This window comes from Prunus mume, linkage group LG2 (assembly GCF_029339155.1).
Source record: "Prunus mume cultivar Tortuosa linkage group LG2, ASM2933915v1, whole genome shotgun sequence".
Lineage (NCBI taxonomy): Eukaryota > Viridiplantae > Streptophyta > Magnoliopsida > Rosales > Rosaceae > Prunus > Prunus mume.
The window spans coordinates 34,872,662-34,893,409 of record NC_142699.1 but is presented as its reverse complement, the minus strand read 5'-3'; the positions used below and the strand labels follow the sequence as shown (position 1 = coordinate 34,893,409).

Here is a 20,748-nt window from a genome sequence, read left to right as displayed (position 1 = left end):
TGGCACCACCTAGATCCCGACCTACGAACGCATTCATTGACTTCTTGCGGCATCAGCGGAGGTCTTCGCTGGTCTTACGATGATATGCCCTGATATCACCCGACGCCATCACCACAAGCTCAAGATCTCCCGCCTATAAACCAATCGCATGTCGTTCGATGATGCCGAATGGTATGAGGCTATGTGTACCGGTTGACAAGTTTAAAGCCATCGGCTTTATCAGGAGGCTACGCACTCGTCTCGCTTGCCAACTCGTCATGGTTGGAAGACCAGGGGATGGTGGATGTGTCAAGACTATACCGACTGAATAAGGCATGTCCGGCGAGCTTCTCATTGCCGAGGATCGACCAGCTCGTTGATGCAACCGCCGACAAAAGCTCGCTTCATGGACGCCTATTCATGGTACAACGATTTTCATAGACCCGCCTATAGCGAGCATCGACATTCATCATCGACCGCGGGTTGTACTGTTACAATGTCATGCCTTTTGGCTTGAAGAATGCGGGGGCAACGTATCAACGGCTCGTCAATCAGATTTTTGCTAAACACATCGGCGGCATTATGGAGGTGTATGTCGGCGACATGTTGGTGAAAAGCCGAATGGCAGAGGGCATCTAGAAAACTTAGCCCTAGTTCTGGTATCTTGATAACAAAGACTACCGAATGAGGTTGAACAACGGTGCGCCTTGGTGTATCTTGAAATTTCTCGGATTCATGATCAGCCAAAGAGAAATCAAAGCCAATCCCAGAAAATCAAAGCCATAATCGACATGAAGACGCCGAAGATGCAGAAAGACATTCAAAGCCTTACGGACGTGTCGCGCCTTAACGCGCTTCATCTCCAAGGCCACCGATAAATGTACCGTTCTTGAGCCTTGAAAGGACAAACATCATATCGCATGGACTCCCGAATGCGACCAAGTATTTCAAGACTTGAAGAACTACATGAGCAAGGCACCACTATTGTCAATATCTTCCTCGAGAAGTTCTCCTCCTCTAACTTTCGGATCCAGACTATTAGCTCGGTATTGATAAAGCCGAGAAGGTAGAGCTACCAATCTTTATGTCGGCAAAGGCGCTTCAGAGCGCGGAGCTTCTCGGCACCCATCCTTAGAACCGCTAGCACTAGCATTTGTTGTCTCAATTCGAAGGTCTCGCGCCATACTTCCAAGCGCCACGATATCACGATTCGACCAATCAGTTCTTCGGCGGTACTTCAAAACCAAAAACGTCGCCGATTGGTCAAATGGGCGATCGAAATGAGATTTGACTTGACTGTACGGGCCAAGGCACTGCGCAGAGAAGGGTCAGCGGTCGCCGACTTCATCTCCGAGCTCACACTTTACGCATCGCCATCGAAACATCCTTTCCGACCGCCGCTATTGTGGAACCAGTGAAAATGGAATGCCGAGCGCTTTGATCCTTCGTCCCTCTATGGATCTTGTATGTTAACGGCTCAGCAAATCAGCAAGGCTGTGGAGCGCTTGGTGTTAACTACTCGAGCATGTAAGCTAAAGTCAATATGCCCTCCGATTTAACTTCGAACCTCTAACAATGAGGCAGAGTATGAGGCTCTCTTGGCTCTATGGATCTTGTATGTTAACGGCTCGAAATCGCAAGGTGTCAGGGCCGGCTTGGTGTTAACTACTCTGCATGCAAAGTCGAATATGCCTCCGATTTAACTCGAACCTCTAACAATGAGGCAGTAGTATGAGGCTCTCTTGGCTGCCCCCTAGCCAAGAGCATGAGCACAAAACAAATCAGCATTCACGGTGACTCCCAACTCATAGTGAATCAAATAACGAGACTTCGCAGCCGAAGGATGCCTTCCGTGTCCACCTATCTATCGGCAGCCCACCAACTCCTACAAAAGTTTCAGGCCTACGAGATTCGGCAGATCCCGAGTCAAAAACACCACGCCGATGCACTCTTGCGCTTAGCTTCGCAATAAACGATGGGATTATAAGGAAGGTGCCGTGGAGATATTATCCCAGCCAAGCACGACCATAATCTGCTGAAGTATGTACGTGACGGTACGAGGACACATGGATGTCTCCAATTTATGCTTTCTCTACTGAACGGAACCTTGACCACCGATAAGTCCCAAAGTTCGGAAGCTACTGCACGATTGGCAAGATACCACAGTCATCGGACGATGTTTTATACAAGCGAGACTACATCACGCCGTATCCAAATGCCTCACCAAAGAGCAGGAGGACTACGTCCTTCGAAGTCCACACGGGTTCTGCGGTGACCATTCGTGGTCCCGGCCGCCGCACACAAAGTCTTCCCTAGTGGGTATTTCTAAGCCGACTTTACACCAAGATGCAAACGTGTTAGTCAAGAAGTGCGACAAATGCCAACGATTCGATAGTGTCCTCACATCCCGCTGAGCCTCTCTCACCGATCGTAAGCCCATGGCCTTTCGCCCAGATGGGGACTAAACTTGATCGACCCGATGCCTTTGCAAGGCAAGGGCCAGTCAAATATGCTATTGTTGCCGTGAGACTACTTTACTAAGTGGGTAGAAGCCGAAGCCTTAGCAACAATAACGGCAGCCAGAATGGAAGATTTCATCCTGGACGAACATTTGCTTCACGATTCGAATCCCTACACCATCATCACCGATAACGGCAGTAATTCGATTCAAAAGCCTTTAGGCGATTCGCACTCGCCTCAAGATCAATCATTCTTCCGCTTCACCACCACCCCCAATCGAATAAACCAAGTCGAGGCAATGAAAAATAGTCAATAAGCTATTGAAACAAGCTTGACAAGGCCAAAGGCAGCTCGGAAGAAGCTTCGAAGCATTATGGGTCATTCGACATCCTACCGAACGGCAACCTGGGAAACACCGCTCTCCATGGCCTTTGGCTCGAAAGCGGTAGTCCCGGTGGAAATCGGAGAACCTTCCTACCGAACGCGAAACTTTCACCCCAAAATCGAATGAGGAGGCACTCGCTTAAGCCTCGACTGATCGAAGAACACCGAGCGCAAGCCAATCTTCTGAATGAAGCTCACAAATAAGCGCGTCTCTCGGTACTACGACCTGTGGTCGATCCCGCTATTTCGAGTCGGAGATTAGGTCATGCAAAAGTCTCTCTCGGCAACTAAGAATCCTACTAAGGAACCCTCGGACCAACTCGAAGGACCTCCAACGGACTTAAGACCCTCGGTCATTCCTTGGAACGTAGAGCATTTGAAATATTATTTTAAATGAAGTCACCTAGCCTACGGTAAGATGAAAATGTAGTTCAGAAACCCTTCGGCTTATTCTTACTCACAGCCTTCGACAGTATCGAGTTCCCTAGCCTACGGTAGGTTTTCAATTGTAAAACGAACTCCAAATGTATCTTTGCCTTCGGCAATCATTAATGAAAAGGCCTTCGGCCCATATATTCACAACCTTCGGTGTGTTAATTTAAAAGATGTGGTAGAGATCATCAATTGCAGTATACTATATTTTTAAATCCTTTTATTAGCCTTCGGCAATTAAGGTACCACGGTATTCTTTCCTACCGATCAAAGGTTACCTTGTCTTTTACTAAGCCTGTTAACAATTAGAAGATCATCTTATTTAGCCATCGGCACTTTAAAGGTTCACTTCAGAGTTATTCTGTTAATTGTGGCCATCGGCAGTAAAATGTTAAGCCCTAAGTTGCTTACCGATTCAAGGTTCACTCAAATTTGAGCTTTTACTAGCCTTCGGGTAGTTAAATCAATCATTTAGCTTTCGGCAATTACATTGATTAGTTTTCAACTTTCTACCGATTAAAGTTGCGCTTGGAAGTTAGCTTGTTATTGGCCTACGGCCAATAAACTTTTATCTAGCCCTCGGCATTTAAAAAGTTCCTAAGATAAGTTAAAGCAGAAACATGCCGAAAGTGAAACTATTTTGACAATCAAATTAGAAAATTAAAACTGCTTGAATTAAAAGATGCCCTCGGCATCAAGGTGTTCAGAAAATATTGCCTTATGGCAGTTACATGAAATAAAACTTAAACAAAGCTCAAGCGGCAGTCTCTCCTCGGCATCGGCAGCACCTCTTGGCAACGGGCTCTTCCGGAGCGCCCTTCCCTTCGTTTTCTATCATCCCTTCCGTGATTCCTTCGAGAAGGGAGGAGGATCGCAATAAAATTCAAGTTCACCTTCTCGCTTAGGTTGTACGCTGAAACGGTAGACTAGGTCCGCCATTTCGAGCCAACCTCTTTGTCCAGCAAGGTAGAGAACTCGGGCCGAGTGACGGTACCCTCCGGATTGCCTCCCTGGACCTGCAGCCTCAATCCTCCGAAAGCCTTGGCCCGCTCGACTCTCAAAAGCCACATGGACCGCCTCCTTCGCCTCTAGAGCCTCCTTTGCCGCTAGCTCGCGCCTACGACTCTGGGCTGCCGACATCTCGATGAACTTGGCTTCATTAACCTTGACTGCTGCAGTACCGCATGTCCTTCGCCAAATTCGCATGAGCTTGATAGCCTTGCGAGCCTCGGCAACCCCGCCGTTTCATGCCTTCTTCGCCTTTTCGGCGGCATTGATGGCTCGCTTGATGCACGACCACATGTCCATTGAAGCCTAGGAAACAAAGAAAATGTTATACAAGACCAGGAAGCAAGCGGTAAAATAAATCGAGCATGGTTAAGCGCTACTAAAGCTTGAACTAAGGCATTACCGGCCTTCTCCGGCGGCGGAAGCTTCTTGGCGGGTCCTCAATCTCAAAGCAGCTCCATTTGCGACCGAGGATCATGTGGTTCGCAAATTGACTATCTTCGATGGACAAGCCAAAGTGGACGAGTTCGGCAAGCGCATCGTCGCCTTCGAGCGAAAATGGCCTGAGCAGGTGTCACGTCTGCCGCGCTTTGGGAGGATCGGCACCCGCATCGATGGTGAATGGGCGCTGCCGCCGCTTTGGATGAGGTGCCCTCGGCAGCACACCTCGGCTAGAGAGACGGACCCGCCCGGCCGCCTCCGCCCGCCTGCACCAACGTTGGCTGCCGACGACGACGCCCGGCGAGGGTCCGCCTTGAGGTCTACTCTCTTTCGAGGACGCGCAGGTACCACTTTTCGCTTGCCGGCTCTTCTTTTCTTCCTTGGAGGCCAAGCATAAGGCGCCGCTAGAGGAATCGTTCATTCTCTTCGCCTCGGCAGCCTCCTCTCTTTCGTCACACTACAAAATCAAGATCGTAAGAATTCTCATTGTGGCAATAAACACCTCACGAAGAACCAAGTACACTTACTCTCGGCAGATCGATAGCCGTGCTTGGATGAGGTTGGCGGTGAAAAGAATCAGAGGTACACCTCTTCTGGCAGAGACCTTGCTCCTCACCTCTCCACTTGCGATCTACCTTGCGTGAGGATCGACTACTCTTGCCACAAGAAAAGCAACAAAGGAAACGGTCGGCGGTCTTAACGGAGGTATTAGGGCAAGCGTCAGAGCGACATGTCATCCCATCCGCTATCTGGAAAGTCGTAGGGGATCGAGAAGCGGCGAGGTTGTCCGAAGGTGACTCCCCTCCCAAAAGAGCACCGCCGATTCTTCCATGACTTTTGAGAAGTCGGCACTACGCTCACAAAGTGACCACGCTCGGTAGCCCGAGATACCACCACTGTCTGCACTCCATCCACCATGATCGGTGCTCTTTGACTTTGTGATGCTATACACGATGCGAACGCTCGTAGGAGGGCCCTCCTTCACCTGCCATGCCGAAGGTCGTTATCACTCCCATGAGGGCCACCTGTTTGGGCAATTGGCGGGGCGTAGCGATCTAGGCTAAAATAATTGTACCACCGGCTGCAATGGCAACCGAATGCCTTGAACAAGGACGCGTCGGTGAAAAGACCACATCGTGGAGTCGCCCCGCTTGCCGAGGACTCGGTAGGAACTCGGAATCCTCATTCATACCGACTTCAGATACTGATTCCACCCGATGCCACTTGGCAATCTCCGCTCGGTAATCTTGTTCGGCCCAAGATAGTCGACACCGAACAAGTGCTCCTTCGGCACCCCAGGTACCCTAAAGTTGCTTAGATATACTACAAATACCCTCGGCCAAGAGGATGGTACGGTGACTCTCACGGCCGGAAGTGGAAGGTCTCGATCGCACAGCGCTGTCTCCTGGTGCATAGCTAGACCAGCGTGGCGACCTCGCGTCGCTATAGACAATAGACAATCGGTGCGGTGCGCAGTCATTAGCCCCTTCCCGATGCCATGTGAAGGAGCAGAGCTGGGGCTTTCACCGAGTATCTCAACATCGTGTCGCCTCGTCCCGACATCGGGCTCTACCGCTCGCTGTCGAAGTCAAAAGACCGTCCGTGGACTCCCTACCCTCGCTATCGGACATCTACAAAAATAAGAAAAAAGGAAACTAAGGCTCATGCAGGATACTAGCCTACCGATTCGTACATCACTACCTATGGCGACTAGACTCACTGAACGGAACCCTATGGTCGGTCTAATTCAAGCCAAGGAAGGACATAACGCTAGTTAAGAAAGAGAGTAAATTGAGGGTGCCGAACGGTACCCTAAATCAAGCTCTGGAAGAATACCACGAGCTATGCTACGATCGCCTTGCCGAAATCGCTCTTCGCCTGTGCTCGCTTAATCTTTGCTGAAATCGCCGCCATCGTTAGCAGCGCTCGCTTCGAAAATCGCTCAATGCCGGAATCTCTCGTCGAAAATCGCCTCAACAAAGCTCTCACTTCTCACAAATGCAAAGTGAATTCTTCTTGAGTCACCCCTATTTATAGGGCGAGGGTTCACAACGTACACCTCGAAAAACCAAACGGCGCGATTAACACGCCACGCCTCATGATTACTCTCGCCACGTGTCGCTCATCCTATGGGGATGGACGGCACCACGAGGCATGGAAGGACGAAAAGCACCAGACGCGTTTCTTCACACGCGTCAACTCGACGCGACCCGACTTCCCGGACGCCACGAATGAACATGAACGAAATGGCCAAAGTTGAGCCCCTCCACCAGCGTGGATTACCGAACGATAGGACAACATTTCCTCGCCGAAGACAATTTCAAGTCCCCTTCGAGAACTCTCGCAAGAGAACTTGGAGGACTCCTGTTTATACCAAAATGAACAGCCAATAAGCATCGAACACGTGGACCAAACTGGAGCTATGGAAGCCTTCGGCACCTAGCTTCGGTACCGTTCCTACCGACCGCACGATTAGGGCAACTTCACCCCAGGGACACGTGGCAGTCCCACAATTGGAGTTCACAGTCCCACATGGAAATTCTAAACAACTTGCACACCTCCCAAGGCCTATAAAAGGAGGACAACTATCCCAAATTGGAGGTAATCAATCAGAACTTACGGCATATTGCCTATTGATTTGTAGTTCAATCTTACTAAATCCGTACTTACTTAAGCATCGGAGAGCCTTCGGCGGTACCACACTGGTGCCCTAGGTCTTACAGAGCATTTGTTATCTCGCATGTCGAATGCCCTACCGAGGCCCGGAGCATACCGAAGGCCCAACATCACTAAGTTGCGCGGGAAAGTGCCGAACCATTTTTGCGTCAACAAGTGCCATACTTGTTGCCAATTAACTTTCCAGGCTTCTCCCTCTCAACAGTACTAGGGCTCAAGTCTTGACAAGTACAATAATTGATACCAATGTTGAAAGCTCCATCACGATCCCCTTTGTTTCGGCTAACTCGATTGCCGCCACTTTATAAGATGTCTTGTGATGTGAATGCCATAAGGCCTGCTTTTCTTCTTGAGCTTCGTTTTAGGCACAGCATCATGTTCAGGAGGGCGCTGTGACATTGTTCAGTTATAGACAGCAGGAGCACGCTTTGATAGATAACTATAGAGTGCAGGAGATGGAGTATGATATTGATCATAAAATCCATATAATGGACGGCCAGGAACAGAAGCTGCTGCATGATGAGGGTAAGTATTATAATATCGATTGGGAACTGGTGCAGGAGGACTAATACCTGCATAATGAAATACAGGAGGACTACTAGTAAAGCAGTGGGTGTAATGCAATATTGGCACAAAAGCATGCGTACAACTGATGGGAGGATTACATTTTGTTTGCTGGCTTTTTGTTTTCTGAGAGGCTTTAAAAGTAAATAGAATAATTAATCGAATCTGCTGTTTCTGGCATTATATTCATGGCATCACTTTATGTATATATACCATCAGTGATGAAGGAGGTAGCATGGAGGAATGCATGTTGTCATTTGACATTTGCTTCCGGCTTACTTGGAACTTTCCCTTTTTAGTTTCTTCTGTTCGTTTACCTGTGACAAAGGGGACCTTTACAACCAAGGAAAATACAAGGAGAGATTTGTCTATTTTCGGACCGCTCGATAAAGAGACTTGCCCCAACCTTACAAAAGCTTTGGCACTAGATATGTTCGACTTAAAATGGGATTTAAAAGCTACATAGATCTCAAACAGTGACTTATTATAGCGTAGTTTAATTTACACAAACACAGGTAAGAGTTGTTTTACTTTGTGCAACTGTAGCCTAATATTTACTGCTCTCAGTCTCAGAACATTAAAGTAAACAAACCAAAGCAAGCTGATCACCTGCTTCCATTCTTAGGGTTTTGGAGCAGCAGAGTGTCCAGCTGTTCCACAGCTCATGTTCCAGAAATCAACCTCATATTCAAGCACACGCAGGAATGTTACTTCAGCTTTGCTCACCACATCTTCTGAAACCTTCGCCAGAGGCTCGCTGCCTGAAGCCGCCTTCTCCAACTGCCGGTCAGCTATGTTTCGGAGAGAAGAGCAGTAGTGACCAAACCCATCATTGCCCCATCTCTGGCAAGCCTCTTGTAGCTCTGGTGGGGTTTTGGAGCCCTCTTCCAGACAATGGGCAAAGCTCTCTTGGTACACAGTTTCAATGGCCCAAAAGGCTGCCATGGCCACAGTATAATCAACCTCTGGCCTCATTAATTCCTCTAGAAATCTGTAAAAACACCACTCCAATTAGTACTAATATTGACATAAAAAATATCCTAAATTTTTAATCCCAACTATTTATCATTTGTTTGTTCCTTCCTAGCCCACTCTAAACTTCATTCCCTGTCACATGTCACATCATTTAGTGAACAAACTTATAGAAAATAAAATTGGAGAAAACAAAATTGAGAAAATCTCGCATGCCATAATGGACCAAGGAAGGAGGACTACTTGGTACATATAAATACTCACCATGGCCTAAACCCAGCATAGTTTTTGAATACAAACGATAATCTAAACTACTTTGAATTAGATTAATTTAGGGAGAGGGTATTCGAACTTGAGTGCAAGGGGGTGGACCGACATAAGACACATTACTAATTAATGACTGATTGCTAAATGCTGAGAAAGTAATTTTGAGTTTAATTAAAAGAAGATGGTAGTTAATTACCTGCAGTAATGTTGGGTTGGCTTTTCGGGGGCAACTTGAGAGAGGTCAACACCCCATTTGGAAGCCTCTTGCTTGAACCATGCAATCTCATCATTCAGAGAGCCCAAACCACTCAACATCACTTCCATATCACCACTACTCTCATCACCTTTCTTATAAGCCCTTATCAGCACACTCGCTACAAAAGGCACAAACGCCCTAACAAATATGTAGTCTTGCCCCTACAGCCACACCAAACATTTTAAAATTAAATTACAAAAACAAAACAAAATAAACAAATTGCAATTTCTAAACGCTGTTCGGAGAAATTGGAAAATAAAACGACACCGTTACGAAGCAATTAAACTAACCACGTTTCTTGCGTGCGGTTTACTTACCAGCCATCGTTTGAAGGCTGAAAGATCGACGGTGCCGTCACGAATGCTGAGGATAAAAGGGTGTCGGATGGCTCCAATGTAGATCAGACGGTGCTTCTTCACCCACGTGTCGGTCATCCCACCGTACGGCACCCCAGGCTTCGACTTCCCATCCATTTTCTGCGGCTTCGATCTCTCTTCCTTTCCTTTCCTTGTGCTCCCTGTGTTTGACTGTTCGAGTGAGAGGGAGAGAGATGGTGAAGCGCTTTTGTGTTGGAGAGGACAGGCCCAATGGGCAATCTTCGTCTGCCCAACACGTGGTAGCCATGCAGCAAAAGAACCGCTACGCGTGTCTTATTAAAGGAGCTTTGGACAATGGCCCACCATTGTTGATAATGGGCCGCAAGTAAAGATCCAATGTGTAATTTCTGCCCTTTGTATATTTCTTTCTAATTCTTTTTTTATTTGTCCTATTTTTTTTGGTTTTCTCTCTTTTAGACAAATTAATATTCTAAATTACTCTAATGTAAAAGGAGGGAGATTGAACTCAGGTTCAAAAAGGCAGACACACTGCCCTTTTGGTGACACCCTTTTGTAATTGCATTGTTTTAAGAGAGATTCTCTATTATATCCAACATATAAGCACAAATTATTAAAAAACCCTATATGAAATGAACTTTAAAAACACACTCAAAGCTCATTTACAACATAACAAAAAGGATTTTAACTTCTTTTAAATTATAAAACTGTCATTAATTTATTAAAACAAATCCAACCCCAAAACCTCATTAAAAATAAAAACTCAAAACACTTAATAGGTCATCAAAGTAATTTAATAATCAAAATTAAATTCAATAAGACCAGCTGTCATTTTTTGAATTTTTTTTTTGTTTGCTTATGTTTATCTATATTATTAATGCTAAGAATAGATATATGACTAAATATCTCTTATTGGTCTTGTTTTAACAAAGCATTGTTTTCTTCACTAGATGCCTTTTGGCTTCTTCTCTTTTTTTGGCTTTTTATCATAAATACTCCTTCACGCGTTTACTCAAATTATCACGAATGGTCTCTTGAGATTTTTTTGCGACACTAATAGTTCTTAACGTTTGGGCTTTTTATCATAACTTGTCCATGTCATTATAAATTCTGTTAAGTGCTATGTGGAAAATAAGTGGAGCCACATGTCCAATTACATTGTGACATGTGGATAAAAAATAATTTTTTAATTTTTTAATGAAAATTCCTTCTTCTTTTTCTTTTTTTTTCTGCAACTTTTCATTCTCCTCCCTTACTCCGTCTCTCTCCTCCTCTACCCTCGCTCTCCACCCTTTGCTCTCCATCTCTTCTCGCAACCTGCAACCCATTCGCAACGAATCTCTTCTTGCAACCCGCAACCCATCTCCATAGCATCTCTTCTTGTGTGCAAGGCCAGCACTCAATGCTACATTGCCAAAGGAACAAGTTAGTCTTGCAGAGTGGGCTATACATTGTCGAAAAAAGGGAATTCTCGGCGAAATTATTGATCCACATCTTAAGGCAGGACCCCCTTTAAATCCTGAGTGTCTGAAAAAGTTTTCAGAGACAGCTGAGAAGTGCTTAGCTGATCATGGACTTGAACGTCCTTCAATGGGTGACGTGCTTTGGAACCTCGAGTTCGCACTTCAACTGCATGAAAACCCTGATGGAAGCAGTTGTTGCTCAAGATAAAGCAAATGATGCTTATGCAATTCACAATTCCACATTGATCATCAAGGAAGAGAGCACTGCAAGTGAGGCTACTGTAGAAGACTTAAACACAAGTGCAGTTTTTTCACAAATAGTGAATCCAAGAGGAAGATGAGACCAATCATGTAAACTATGCCTCGGTCACCTCTTTTTCTATATTGTTTTGTTTTCTGGCTAGGAATTTTCTTTTAGTAGGCTGTGTATTGATATCATGCCTCTTCAAATTTTTGTTTCTCACCTTGGTAGATACAAGAAGACAGAATGGAAACTATTGCAGAAATTTTTTGGGGCATGTCCCATCTCTCCACCTGGTAAATACCTATTTTTATTTATTTAAGGAATTTGTCAATTCTTGTTTTGGTTCCTGTATTTGAATGAAAATAATGTGGCTTTCAAGTACCATGTGCCCTTAAATTTGCCAATACCAATCAGATATGGGCAAAATGACAACACAGCTCATGTAAGCATGTAAGCTTGTAAATTATAAAGTTGAAGACCAACTGTAAGAAGAGATTCGTTGCAAGAAGAGATTCGTTGGGCATGGGTTGCGGGTTGCGAGAAGAGATGGAGAGCAAAGGGTGGAGACCAACTGTATATCTTATATTTTTTTTCTTGCAGGTGGCAGTGGGAAAGAAAAAAACAGAGGGAGAAGGAGAGGAAGGGAGAAGAGATGGAGAGCAAAGGGTGGAGAGAGACGGAGTAGGGAAGGGGGATGAAAAGTTGCAGAAAAAAAAAGGGAGTTTCACTAAAACACCCAAAATGGAGGTTGAAATTATAAAAAAACCCAACACCCAAAACACTTTATAAACACACCCAAAACCCATCATTACACACACTCAAAACCCATTTATAAACACACCCAAAAAGTTGACTTTGGGGTTGATTTTGGGTGTGTTTCTATGTTTAAATAGTGCTTGGGTTTTTTTATAAATACATGTCTAGGATTGGGTTTATTTATAAATTTGTAAAAAAATGTAATTTTCATTAAAAAAAATTTAATTATTTTTTTATCCACATGTCACAATGTAGTTGGACAGGTGGGCTCCACTTATCTTCCACGTCACACTTAACAGAATTTATAACAGCAGGGATCATTTGTGATAAAAAGCCCAAACGTTAAGGACTATTAGTGTCACAAAAAAACCTCAAGGACCATTCGTGATAATTTCGTAAACGTGAAGGACCATTTGTGATAAAAAGCCTTTTTTTTTTTTTTTGTAGATTTGCTAAATACAAGCACTAGCTAATTATTAACATGTTTAGTAGTCTAAATTCCCAATTTGACAATATAAATAAAAGAATAATTTTATGATATTGCTATGATATAGGGGACATGGGGACATGAAATTTGGAGACAGCAGATCCCTTGATTATGTTTTTCACTTTCCCTATAACTAATTTGGCTGATGTCATGGTCTTTTGTTATAACTAGTAAAGGTGCCGCGCGATGTCATGGATTTTAAAACCGTCTGAAATGCGTACAAAGTCATGAAAATATGTAGCAAGTTTAAGTTGCAAAATAAAGACTAATAGCATGTTTTATATGTCGCTTGTCATGTTAAAATATTGATCATATTTTAATAAAACCAAGCAGAATCAAAATATCAGCAGTTTTGAGCTGCTCCTTGTTGAAAAGAGTTTGGACATGTCTTTACATATATGCGATAATTTATTTTACTACTTTGGGCATAATATTCAAGGAGGATATGTGAACAAAAAGGGTCTAACAAAAACAGGAAAAATAAATAAAATAACAACCTTGTCTAGCGTGCAAAGAACCGCCTTCTATTCACAGCCTCATCTTGACTATCTCATACACTACTACCATCTTGCAAAAACTGAAAATCTACAAAATGAAAATCATCACAATCTCAGCTAAAAACACCAAATGAACACATTGTACTCCATCGTTAAACCCAAGAAAAAGGCTACATAATGCATAACCGCTATTTCTTAATCTGGGCTCTCCATATAGATATATTTCACAAAATTTAAGCATGAGAAAAGAACTGTAAATCTGTTTTAAACTGAAAAGAAAAGAAAACAAATCATCCCTGCATATAAGAATAAGAAAAGAAACAGTGCAACAAAAATATGGCACAATATTTAACCCCATAAGCTCAAACTCAATTTAATTTACCAAGACAGACGTCTTCTTGAAGAATAGAACCAAGCACTTGATTCAAAACACCCCTTACGAAGAATTTAAATATGTTACTACGTTATTTTCATGTATAAACAGATCATTAAGTTAAAAAAACAGTAATTGGAAGAGCAAAAAGCACAGAGTAAAACAAATTTCAGAACAAATATTCCACTAAATAGTAAATTTTTTCATGTCTTTAGTACATGAATTGGTATTCAAAATGTGTCATACTTGGAAATTATAATTCAATCACCACAGCTTTGTTGGTTTTGATATATGCAGGAATCGTGATATAAGAGTTTACCACGAAAAGGAAAATATGAAGACAGTATGAAATGAAAGAAACCCAAAAAAAACGATGAAATATCAAACTTTCATTCAAATCAAGAAACACAAATAAAACATTTTGGACAAAAATTTAACTACTTTGAACATAAAATTCAGGGAGAATAAGTGAACAAAAAGTTTCGAACGAAAACAGGAAAAAGAAAGGGGAAAAAAAACCATTTTCAACCTTCTCCTACTCACAGCCTCTTCTTGACTCTCTCGTACACAGTTAACATCTGCCAAAACTCAAAATCCATACAAAAAATATATAGGATAAGCATCTTTCAAAATAGAAACATAACAAAGTGGATGAAACAAATTAATTAAGGGATATAATTAACTGCAATCATTAAGTTTTACTAAAGGTTTGGCAAAATCTGGAAATCAGGAGATTGCAGTCGACAAAAGTCTCTCTTCCAAAAGCATAAGCAAATATCATTTAGCCTTCAAAAAGGATAGAAGAAGTTTCATAATATTAGAAAATCAAAAAGAGAATTTAACAATTTGTCGATTGTTACAATGGTTTTCATGGTCACAGGCTGCATGTAGAATTGGGACAAAAAAAACTTTTGAGAAATTAGACAGAACCTTTAAGAATTGGCAAGACAACTTGTCATACTTTATACCAATTACGAAATTTATACTAAAAGTGCAATTACTACTAAGTAATTATAAAGGCAAAAGTAATAGAAATGTTCTTTCAGTACATGGTGTACAACCCTCACAGATGCAAAAACCATAATAAGTCTATAATCTCAAGCTAATGTCAACCTATTTATCCCTACAATTAAGGCTGAAGCAGAAATCATCCTTAATAGATAGCACGTATAGACTCAACAGAAAATAAAATCTCATATGCCAACAACCATATGAGAGTTTAGGTCATGAGATATAAATCAAATTCAATTCTTATTTTAGGTCATGAAAATGAAAGCATGCGTACATTATTTTGGAGCAAAACTGTCTTCAATATTTTTATTTTTTTTATAAGAGAAACGATATATTGAAAAGGTGGATAAGGCATCCACAGCCAAACAAACAAAACACAGAAACAGCCCTAAAAAGGCCAAAAGAAAGAAAGAGAAAAGAAGGGAAATGTGATGAAGGCTGCATGTATAATTGGGACAAAAAAAACTTTTGAGAAATTAGACAGAACCTTTAAGAATTGGCAAGACAACTTGTCATACTTTATACCAATTACGAAATTTATACTAAAAGTGCAATTACTACTAAGTAATTATAAATGCAAAAGTAATAGAAATGTTCTTTCAGTACATGGTGTACAACCCTCACAGATGCAAAAACCATAATAAGTCTATAATCTCAAGCTAATGTCAACCTATTTATCCCTACAATTAAGGCTGAAGCAGAAATCATCCTTAATAGATAGCACGTATAGACTCAACAGAAAATAAAATCTCATATGCCAACAACCATATGAGAGTTTAGGTCATGAGATATAAATCAAATTCAATTCTTATTTTAGGTCATGAAAATGAAAGCATGCGTACATTATTTTGGAGCAAAACTGTCTTCAATATTTTTATTTTTTTTATAAGAGAAACGATATATTGAAAAGGTGGATAAGGCATCCACAGCCAAACAAACAAAACACAGAAACAGCCCTAAAAAGGCCAAAAGAAAGAAAAAGAAAAGAAGGAAATGTGATGGAGGGACACATCCTCGGTTCAGCCATCACCAAATCCAACATAATGATAGAAGGGAATAATCTTAAAAAGCTGAAGTAACTGAAGCCCAGAATCTAGCCACAAATAAACAACAACAAAAATCCTTCAAACAATCTAAATCTAAAGCAAAATCATCAACCAGTCCAATCAAAAGCATCAATCAAAGGCTGAGATAATCCTACAATACCTTAGTTCTCGATGCCAATTTCGCACCTAGGGTTGAAAGCAAGTTGGGCTCCCTTGCAAAATTCAACAACAATCTTCAAGACACTTCAATTGTTAAATCAACATTTTCAATCCTAATTGTATATATCCTGGCCTACAAAAGATATTTTCAACATTTTCGTTCCAATTTAAGGCAGAGATGTAATCGACTTATTGAGGGAAAAAAAAAAGGAGGATGAGAGAACGATTGACAAACCTCTTTGCTAGACCAAATGCGGAACCCTACGTTTTTTGTAGCACCTTCAAAGTCAGTCAACATTCTGTGTTGTTCTACAAAAGATATTACAAACACAGAACGTCATAGAACACCTTTATTGTAAATTTCTTCAACAAAAAAATCCAGAACCAAAATATTTGATGAAATTCTATTAAAGAAAAAAAAAACTGAAATTAAAGAGAGGGAGATAGAACAATGCATACCGTAACTTATATATATATATATATATATATATATGCTGGCTCTCCACAACAGCAGTAAGGGCAATGGCAAGCCTTTGTTCAAGCACAAAGAGTCACCTCCCATTACCAATTCAAAAGCCTGTTCAATCCCATCACAGGGGAGAAATACAATCAAAATTAATAAAAGGGAAAGAAATTGAAATATAGTGGAGGCGATGAAAAGATGCAAACCTTGTTTCTATTTCAAGGTCCACGAATAGATGTAATTGCGCCATTTAAAAACACTGTAAAGGCACAGGAAGACGGCTGTTTAAATGATCCTAGATGCATTTGAAACAAAGAGTATACGATCAAAAGTTACTGGCCTAAACAATCAAAAGTTACCTATGCAAAATCCCAAAACAATCAAAATCCCAAAACAACTATCTCTGCATTGTCGTTGTCATCAAAGATTGGAAAATTCTCTCTCATAACCCTACACCACCAAAAACTCAGAATCAGTGCTAAACTCAAAGAATAAAAACTAAAATTAATAGAGAAAATTGAACCTGATTTGAAGCTTACCAATATGTTGTAATCTAGCTATAAATACCTCAGCTCTTATATAGCATTAGTGATTACCCAAGAACCTGAAATCAAATTAACCAAATAAATGAAGCAAAATTTGTAAAAAAATAAATCAAAAATAAAAATACCCAAAGCGAGACAGCGAGACAGAGAATGAGAGAGACACAAAGATGGAAGATGCATGACACCAACGCTCTACATTATAATCAATTTCTTTTCGAACTTGATTTAATCTCTACTTCATAGTTGTTGCCTACCTTCACTCTCACTCTCTCTCTGTCCCAATAAATTTATAAGTTTTTCAGAAAGTGCCAAGAGGTGCAATTTAAAATAGCAAAACATACAAAATTAAGACTAAGAACTTGTTGACTGTAAAGGAAGGGAACATAAATGTAGCCTTAAAGCTCGTAACTTGCCTATATAGATGTGAAATAGATGCAGATACTTGACTGAGCTCATTTCTCTGCTAGGGTGTTAGGACTCTTTCTTGCCATTTTAGGTTAAGTAAATGGCTCTTAGAATTATAGTTGTTCACTCTCTCCCCAAGTCTTTGATTAATATAGGCCATACAAAATTCAAAGAAACATATAAGTTCACCTGCTTCAAAACAAACAACCGTCGATCAGAAAGAGTTGGTGGTATGATATCACCATATACACGTTTTGCCTCCTCAGCATACAACTCAATAAACCCAGCCCCGTAACTCACCTGTAATATGAGTTTGAAATTTGAATCACATGATGAAAGTAAGATGCAAAGCTACAGCTAATTGCTTAAATCTCTTAAATAGAAGTCTGAAATAGGATACCTCACCAATGGCTTCTTTTAGAGGTTTCCCTTGCTCCAAGGTAATGAGTTGTCCAAGCTCTTCTTTGTGGGAAATTAGTAGATCATACCTTGAGAGATGGGAAGGAATATAAATATCAAGAACAAATAAATTTTTTTACAAAACCAGATATAGAATCACAGGACAGCAATTATACCATTTCCTTAGACATTTGATTACTCCAATTCTTTTTCCTTCGATCTTCCTCTGTAAGAACAAACCAAACTCAATTTTTGATTTACTTCTCAATTTTCAACATGACAAATGAATAAACCAACCTAGAAAACCAAATGAACGTTAAAACCAACCTTTTTTTACGAAACCTAGAAATAGCTAAACCCGTGCGATGAGGATGAAGGGCAGCTGGAACGGCAACACTCGAATGCAACAAACAAAAGAAGCAAAGAGATAAAGCCAAGAAGCAGAAATAAAATTTCAGCCTTCTCCAATATTAAATTAAAAAGACTAAATTTAATGAAGGACTTACGGATCAAATCCCCTATACTCAATGTCGCCACCATCATCTTGCACTGCTGGTCGGATGTGAGTCTCCAACAATTCTTTGATCATTGCAACGATTTCTGAATCATCCTGCAACAGAAACCGCCAACATGGTTGTATATTTGAGATTTATGCACAAAAGAATTGATAAAACAAACACTAAAGAATGGTTAAATATATTCTCCAAAGTTCCAGTTCTAATTTCTGATCTTTCAACTTGACCAGCTTTGTCCATCAGAGCCACATACTTGTATACAGCATGCCTCATCACTGAGGTTTCCACAGAATTTTAAAAAGTGTTATCCATTTTGATGACTCAGCCCATATTTCTCTAATTACACCAAAAAGAATCAAAGGCCTTTGACATTCAGTAAGTGCATATGAAGTTATTGTAGTTAAGCTTAATTAGTGGCTCTGTTTTATGTGGGGTTCAAAATAGAAAAATAAGCATAGGAAGCTGGATATTATTTACTTTGGCTTGCTTATGAAGTATACGATTTAGTATGCAGTCCCAGCCATTTTTGGGGTGAGAAAACAAATGGATCAACCAATCATTCTTTAAAAAACAGGTGATATCCAGTGTATGTTGATTCTTTTGTCTCTCTTTTCCTTATCTATCAGTTTCTTGATTACTTCAACCACATAATTACATAGCCTCAAAATACAACCAACCAACCAACTTTAAGCAAAAACTTAAATTTCAGGATTCTAACAGTGTAACTACAAATGAATTCTAACATTACACATCACGAAGCATGAAACTTAAATTGAATCCATACAACCAAAAACTAATATGAAATGCACAGTGAAATCCAAGTACAAAGGAAAACATGATTAGACATTCATGAAACCCAGAACTGAAATCAAAGCGTTACCTAAGAAAAAAAAAGGAAGTGCAGGGTTTCTTGCAAGTCATATTCATCATGTTCATGCTTTAAAAAATCATAAACTAAAGTGAAACAATATGCAGATGCCATAAAAATAAATGCAATTTAGGTAAGAGAAAACTGAGATGGAGAGAAAAGGAAATTTGTTAATTTATTTTGCTTTGCTAACAATATCCAGAAGACATACAACTAAATTAATAAAATTTCAGATGGCAGTTCAACTATTTTGAGCTTAAATATTCAAGGAGAATAAGCACGTAAAATAATAATGAAAAAAAAAACTCGAGGAGCATGCCACTGATTTGTGACATGAAAATAAGAAAGAATCAATATCTTCATAAAGACAGTTAGAAATCCAAAATGGTTGAAACTGCAAAACAAAGATATAGTTCTTTTTCTTCAAAAATCCCAACTTCAGTGGTATTTAAAAAAGAATTTATTGCACCCTTAATCTTCGTATCAGAACAATCAATTGACAGGCATGATTAGAAAAAGGAAATGCCAAGCCAACAAAATTATGCATACATGCCATATGAATAAACACATGGTGGCACATCAGCACTTTGAAAAAGGTCTGTTGCATCTTAACTTTTCCCACTCGAATATTCAATCGGTATTTGAAAAGGCAAGTCCCCAATTTTTAGATGATCATTAAATAGATTGAAAAGAATACTTCTAGCCATCAAAATTCTGCATCTTTAACCGAATAATTGACTATAACTTGTCATCCTCACTTATATTACAATATACCAGAAGCAATGGCAGTAATAATTGAACCAACTCAGTAGTCAATGTTTTCCCTAAAACAAATCATTAGCAACGCATTCAATGAGTGGAGTATGAGACCCTCAGTGTAGCCAGAATTGGCTGCAGAGAGATTGTGAAATCAAAGCAACAGATGGAAAAGCCCCTTTTCTAAAGGTGGCTAATAATCAAAAGGTATTAAAAACTTAAAACGAAGGTTTGGTTTGAACATTTCATATCAACTATGGTATTTCATCAAGAAACATATATAAAAGAATTGCCAAAAACCATCACTATATCAATCAACAAAACGATTCAAAAGGAAGATCAAAAGAGAAACCAAAGAATTTCAATACTGTGCTAAACTCAAAAAATTCCAATTCTCAGCATATGTCTGTTAATTGATAAAATCAAGACCAAAAAATAGGCTAAAAAGGTGAGGAGATACATACCCGATGACAAAGGACGCAAGAACTCGTAGAAAGGTGCCTGAGATGAAGGTTGCAGAAACAATGGAAGATATCACAACGAACAGACACAATTTCATAAACCAAAGGGCCGCTGGATTCGCATCTCGACTCCCAAACGAAAATCAACGGCCGCCAAAGCATCTCCAAGAGGGAACGAAAATCTTCCATCGCTGCCCCCCAACCAGCTAGTTCGAAATCAACGATGAACTCTCTGCTCACTGGGAACAAACACAAGGAGAAGGGGCAAAAAGGGAAGAGCAGAAAAGGTATAGTGGAGGGCATTTTTGGAAATTTACTGTGCTGAAGAGAAAATAGAACGTATTTCCACAGTTAAATGAGGGGTATTTCCGTCATTTCACTGTGCTTAGGAATAGTGTTTAGTTGGATTGCGCTTTAGTATATATATAATTTCTCCACTATCATCAAGGGAAACGGATGCACTCTTGATACCTTGTCAGGAAAACAAAATTTAGAAAACATTGATCTCCTCTTTCTTCTTTTTCGT

At 40.7% G+C, this 20,748-nt stretch overlaps 2 protein-coding genes across 8 annotated transcripts; both read right to left on the bottom strand.

The window, feature by feature from the left end:
* Positions 1-8,354: 8,354 nt before the first annotated feature.
* Positions 8,355-10,034, bottom strand: LOC103323142 (heme oxygenase-like, multi-helical). 2 transcript variants are annotated; one of them, XM_089047590.1, is made up of 3 exons: positions 9,730-10,034; positions 9,380-9,600; positions 8,355-8,935 (listed from the first exon to the last, which is right to left on the bottom strand). In XM_089047590.1, exons 1-3 carry the CDS (start codon positions 9,910-9,912, stop codon positions 8,566-8,568), a joined length of 774 nt encoding a protein of 257 aa, XP_088903716.1. In that variant the 5' UTR covers positions 9,913-10,034; the 3' UTR covers positions 8,355-8,565. The 2 variants fall into 2 exon arrangements, with proteins under 2 accessions (XP_088903716.1, XP_008223329.2); XM_008225107.3 differs by having other exon boundaries at positions 9,757-10,024.
* A 3,022-nt stretch (positions 10,035-13,056) lies between these two features.
* LOC148920143 (uncharacterized) lies at positions 13,057-20,449 on the bottom strand. Of its 6 annotated transcripts, none has more exons than XR_016123916.1 (10): positions 20,226-20,442; positions 18,129-18,232; positions 17,950-18,004; positions 17,799-17,848; positions 17,624-17,711; positions 17,413-17,523; positions 16,813-16,877; positions 16,633-16,723; positions 16,480-16,532; positions 16,312-16,387 (listed from the first exon to the last, which is right to left on the bottom strand). XR_016123916.1 is itself a non-coding variant. In XM_089045535.1 (10 exons), the coding sequence occupies exons 1-4, from the start codon at positions 20,409-20,411 to the stop codon at positions 17,818-17,820; spliced, it is 390 nt and encodes a 129-aa protein (XP_088901661.1). In that variant the 5' UTR covers positions 20,412-20,449; the 3' UTR covers positions 16,312-16,387; positions 16,480-16,532; positions 16,633-16,723; positions 16,813-16,877; positions 17,413-17,523; positions 17,624-17,711; positions 17,799-17,817. The 6 variants fall into 6 exon arrangements, 4 of the variants coding, with proteins under 4 accessions (XP_088901664.1, XP_088901661.1, XP_088901662.1 ...); XM_089045535.1 differs by having other exon boundaries at positions 17,950-18,018; positions 20,226-20,449; XM_089045536.1 differs by having other exon boundaries at positions 17,629-17,711; positions 17,950-18,018; positions 20,226-20,449.
* Positions 20,450-20,748: the final 299 nt, after the last annotated feature.

Coding starts and splice junctions, on each gene's coding strand:
- LOC148920143 (XM_089045538.1), bottom strand. CDS start 20,411: ATGGAAGATTTTCGTTCCCTCTTGGAGATGCTTTGGCGGCCGTTGATT. Junction 18,233..20,225: donor CTTGCGTCCTTTGTCATCGG/GTATGTATCTCC, acceptor TTTCTGTTGCAG/GATGATTCAGAAATCGTTGC. Junction 18,019..18,128: donor GAGTATAGGGGATTTGATCC/GTAAGTCCTTCA, acceptor GTTGCATTCGAG/TGTTGCCGTTCCAGCTGCCC.
- LOC103323142 (XM_089047590.1), bottom strand. CDS start 9,912: ATGGATGGGAAGTCGAAGCCTGGGGTGCCGTACGGTGGGATGACCGAC. Junction 9,601..9,729: donor AACCGCACGCAAGAAACGTG/GTTAGTTTAATT, acceptor GTGTGGCTGTAG/GGGCAAGACTACATATTTGT. Junction 8,936..9,379: donor CCAACCCAACATTACTGCAG/GTAATTAACTAC, acceptor GTGTTTTTACAG/ATTTCTAGAGGAATTAATGA.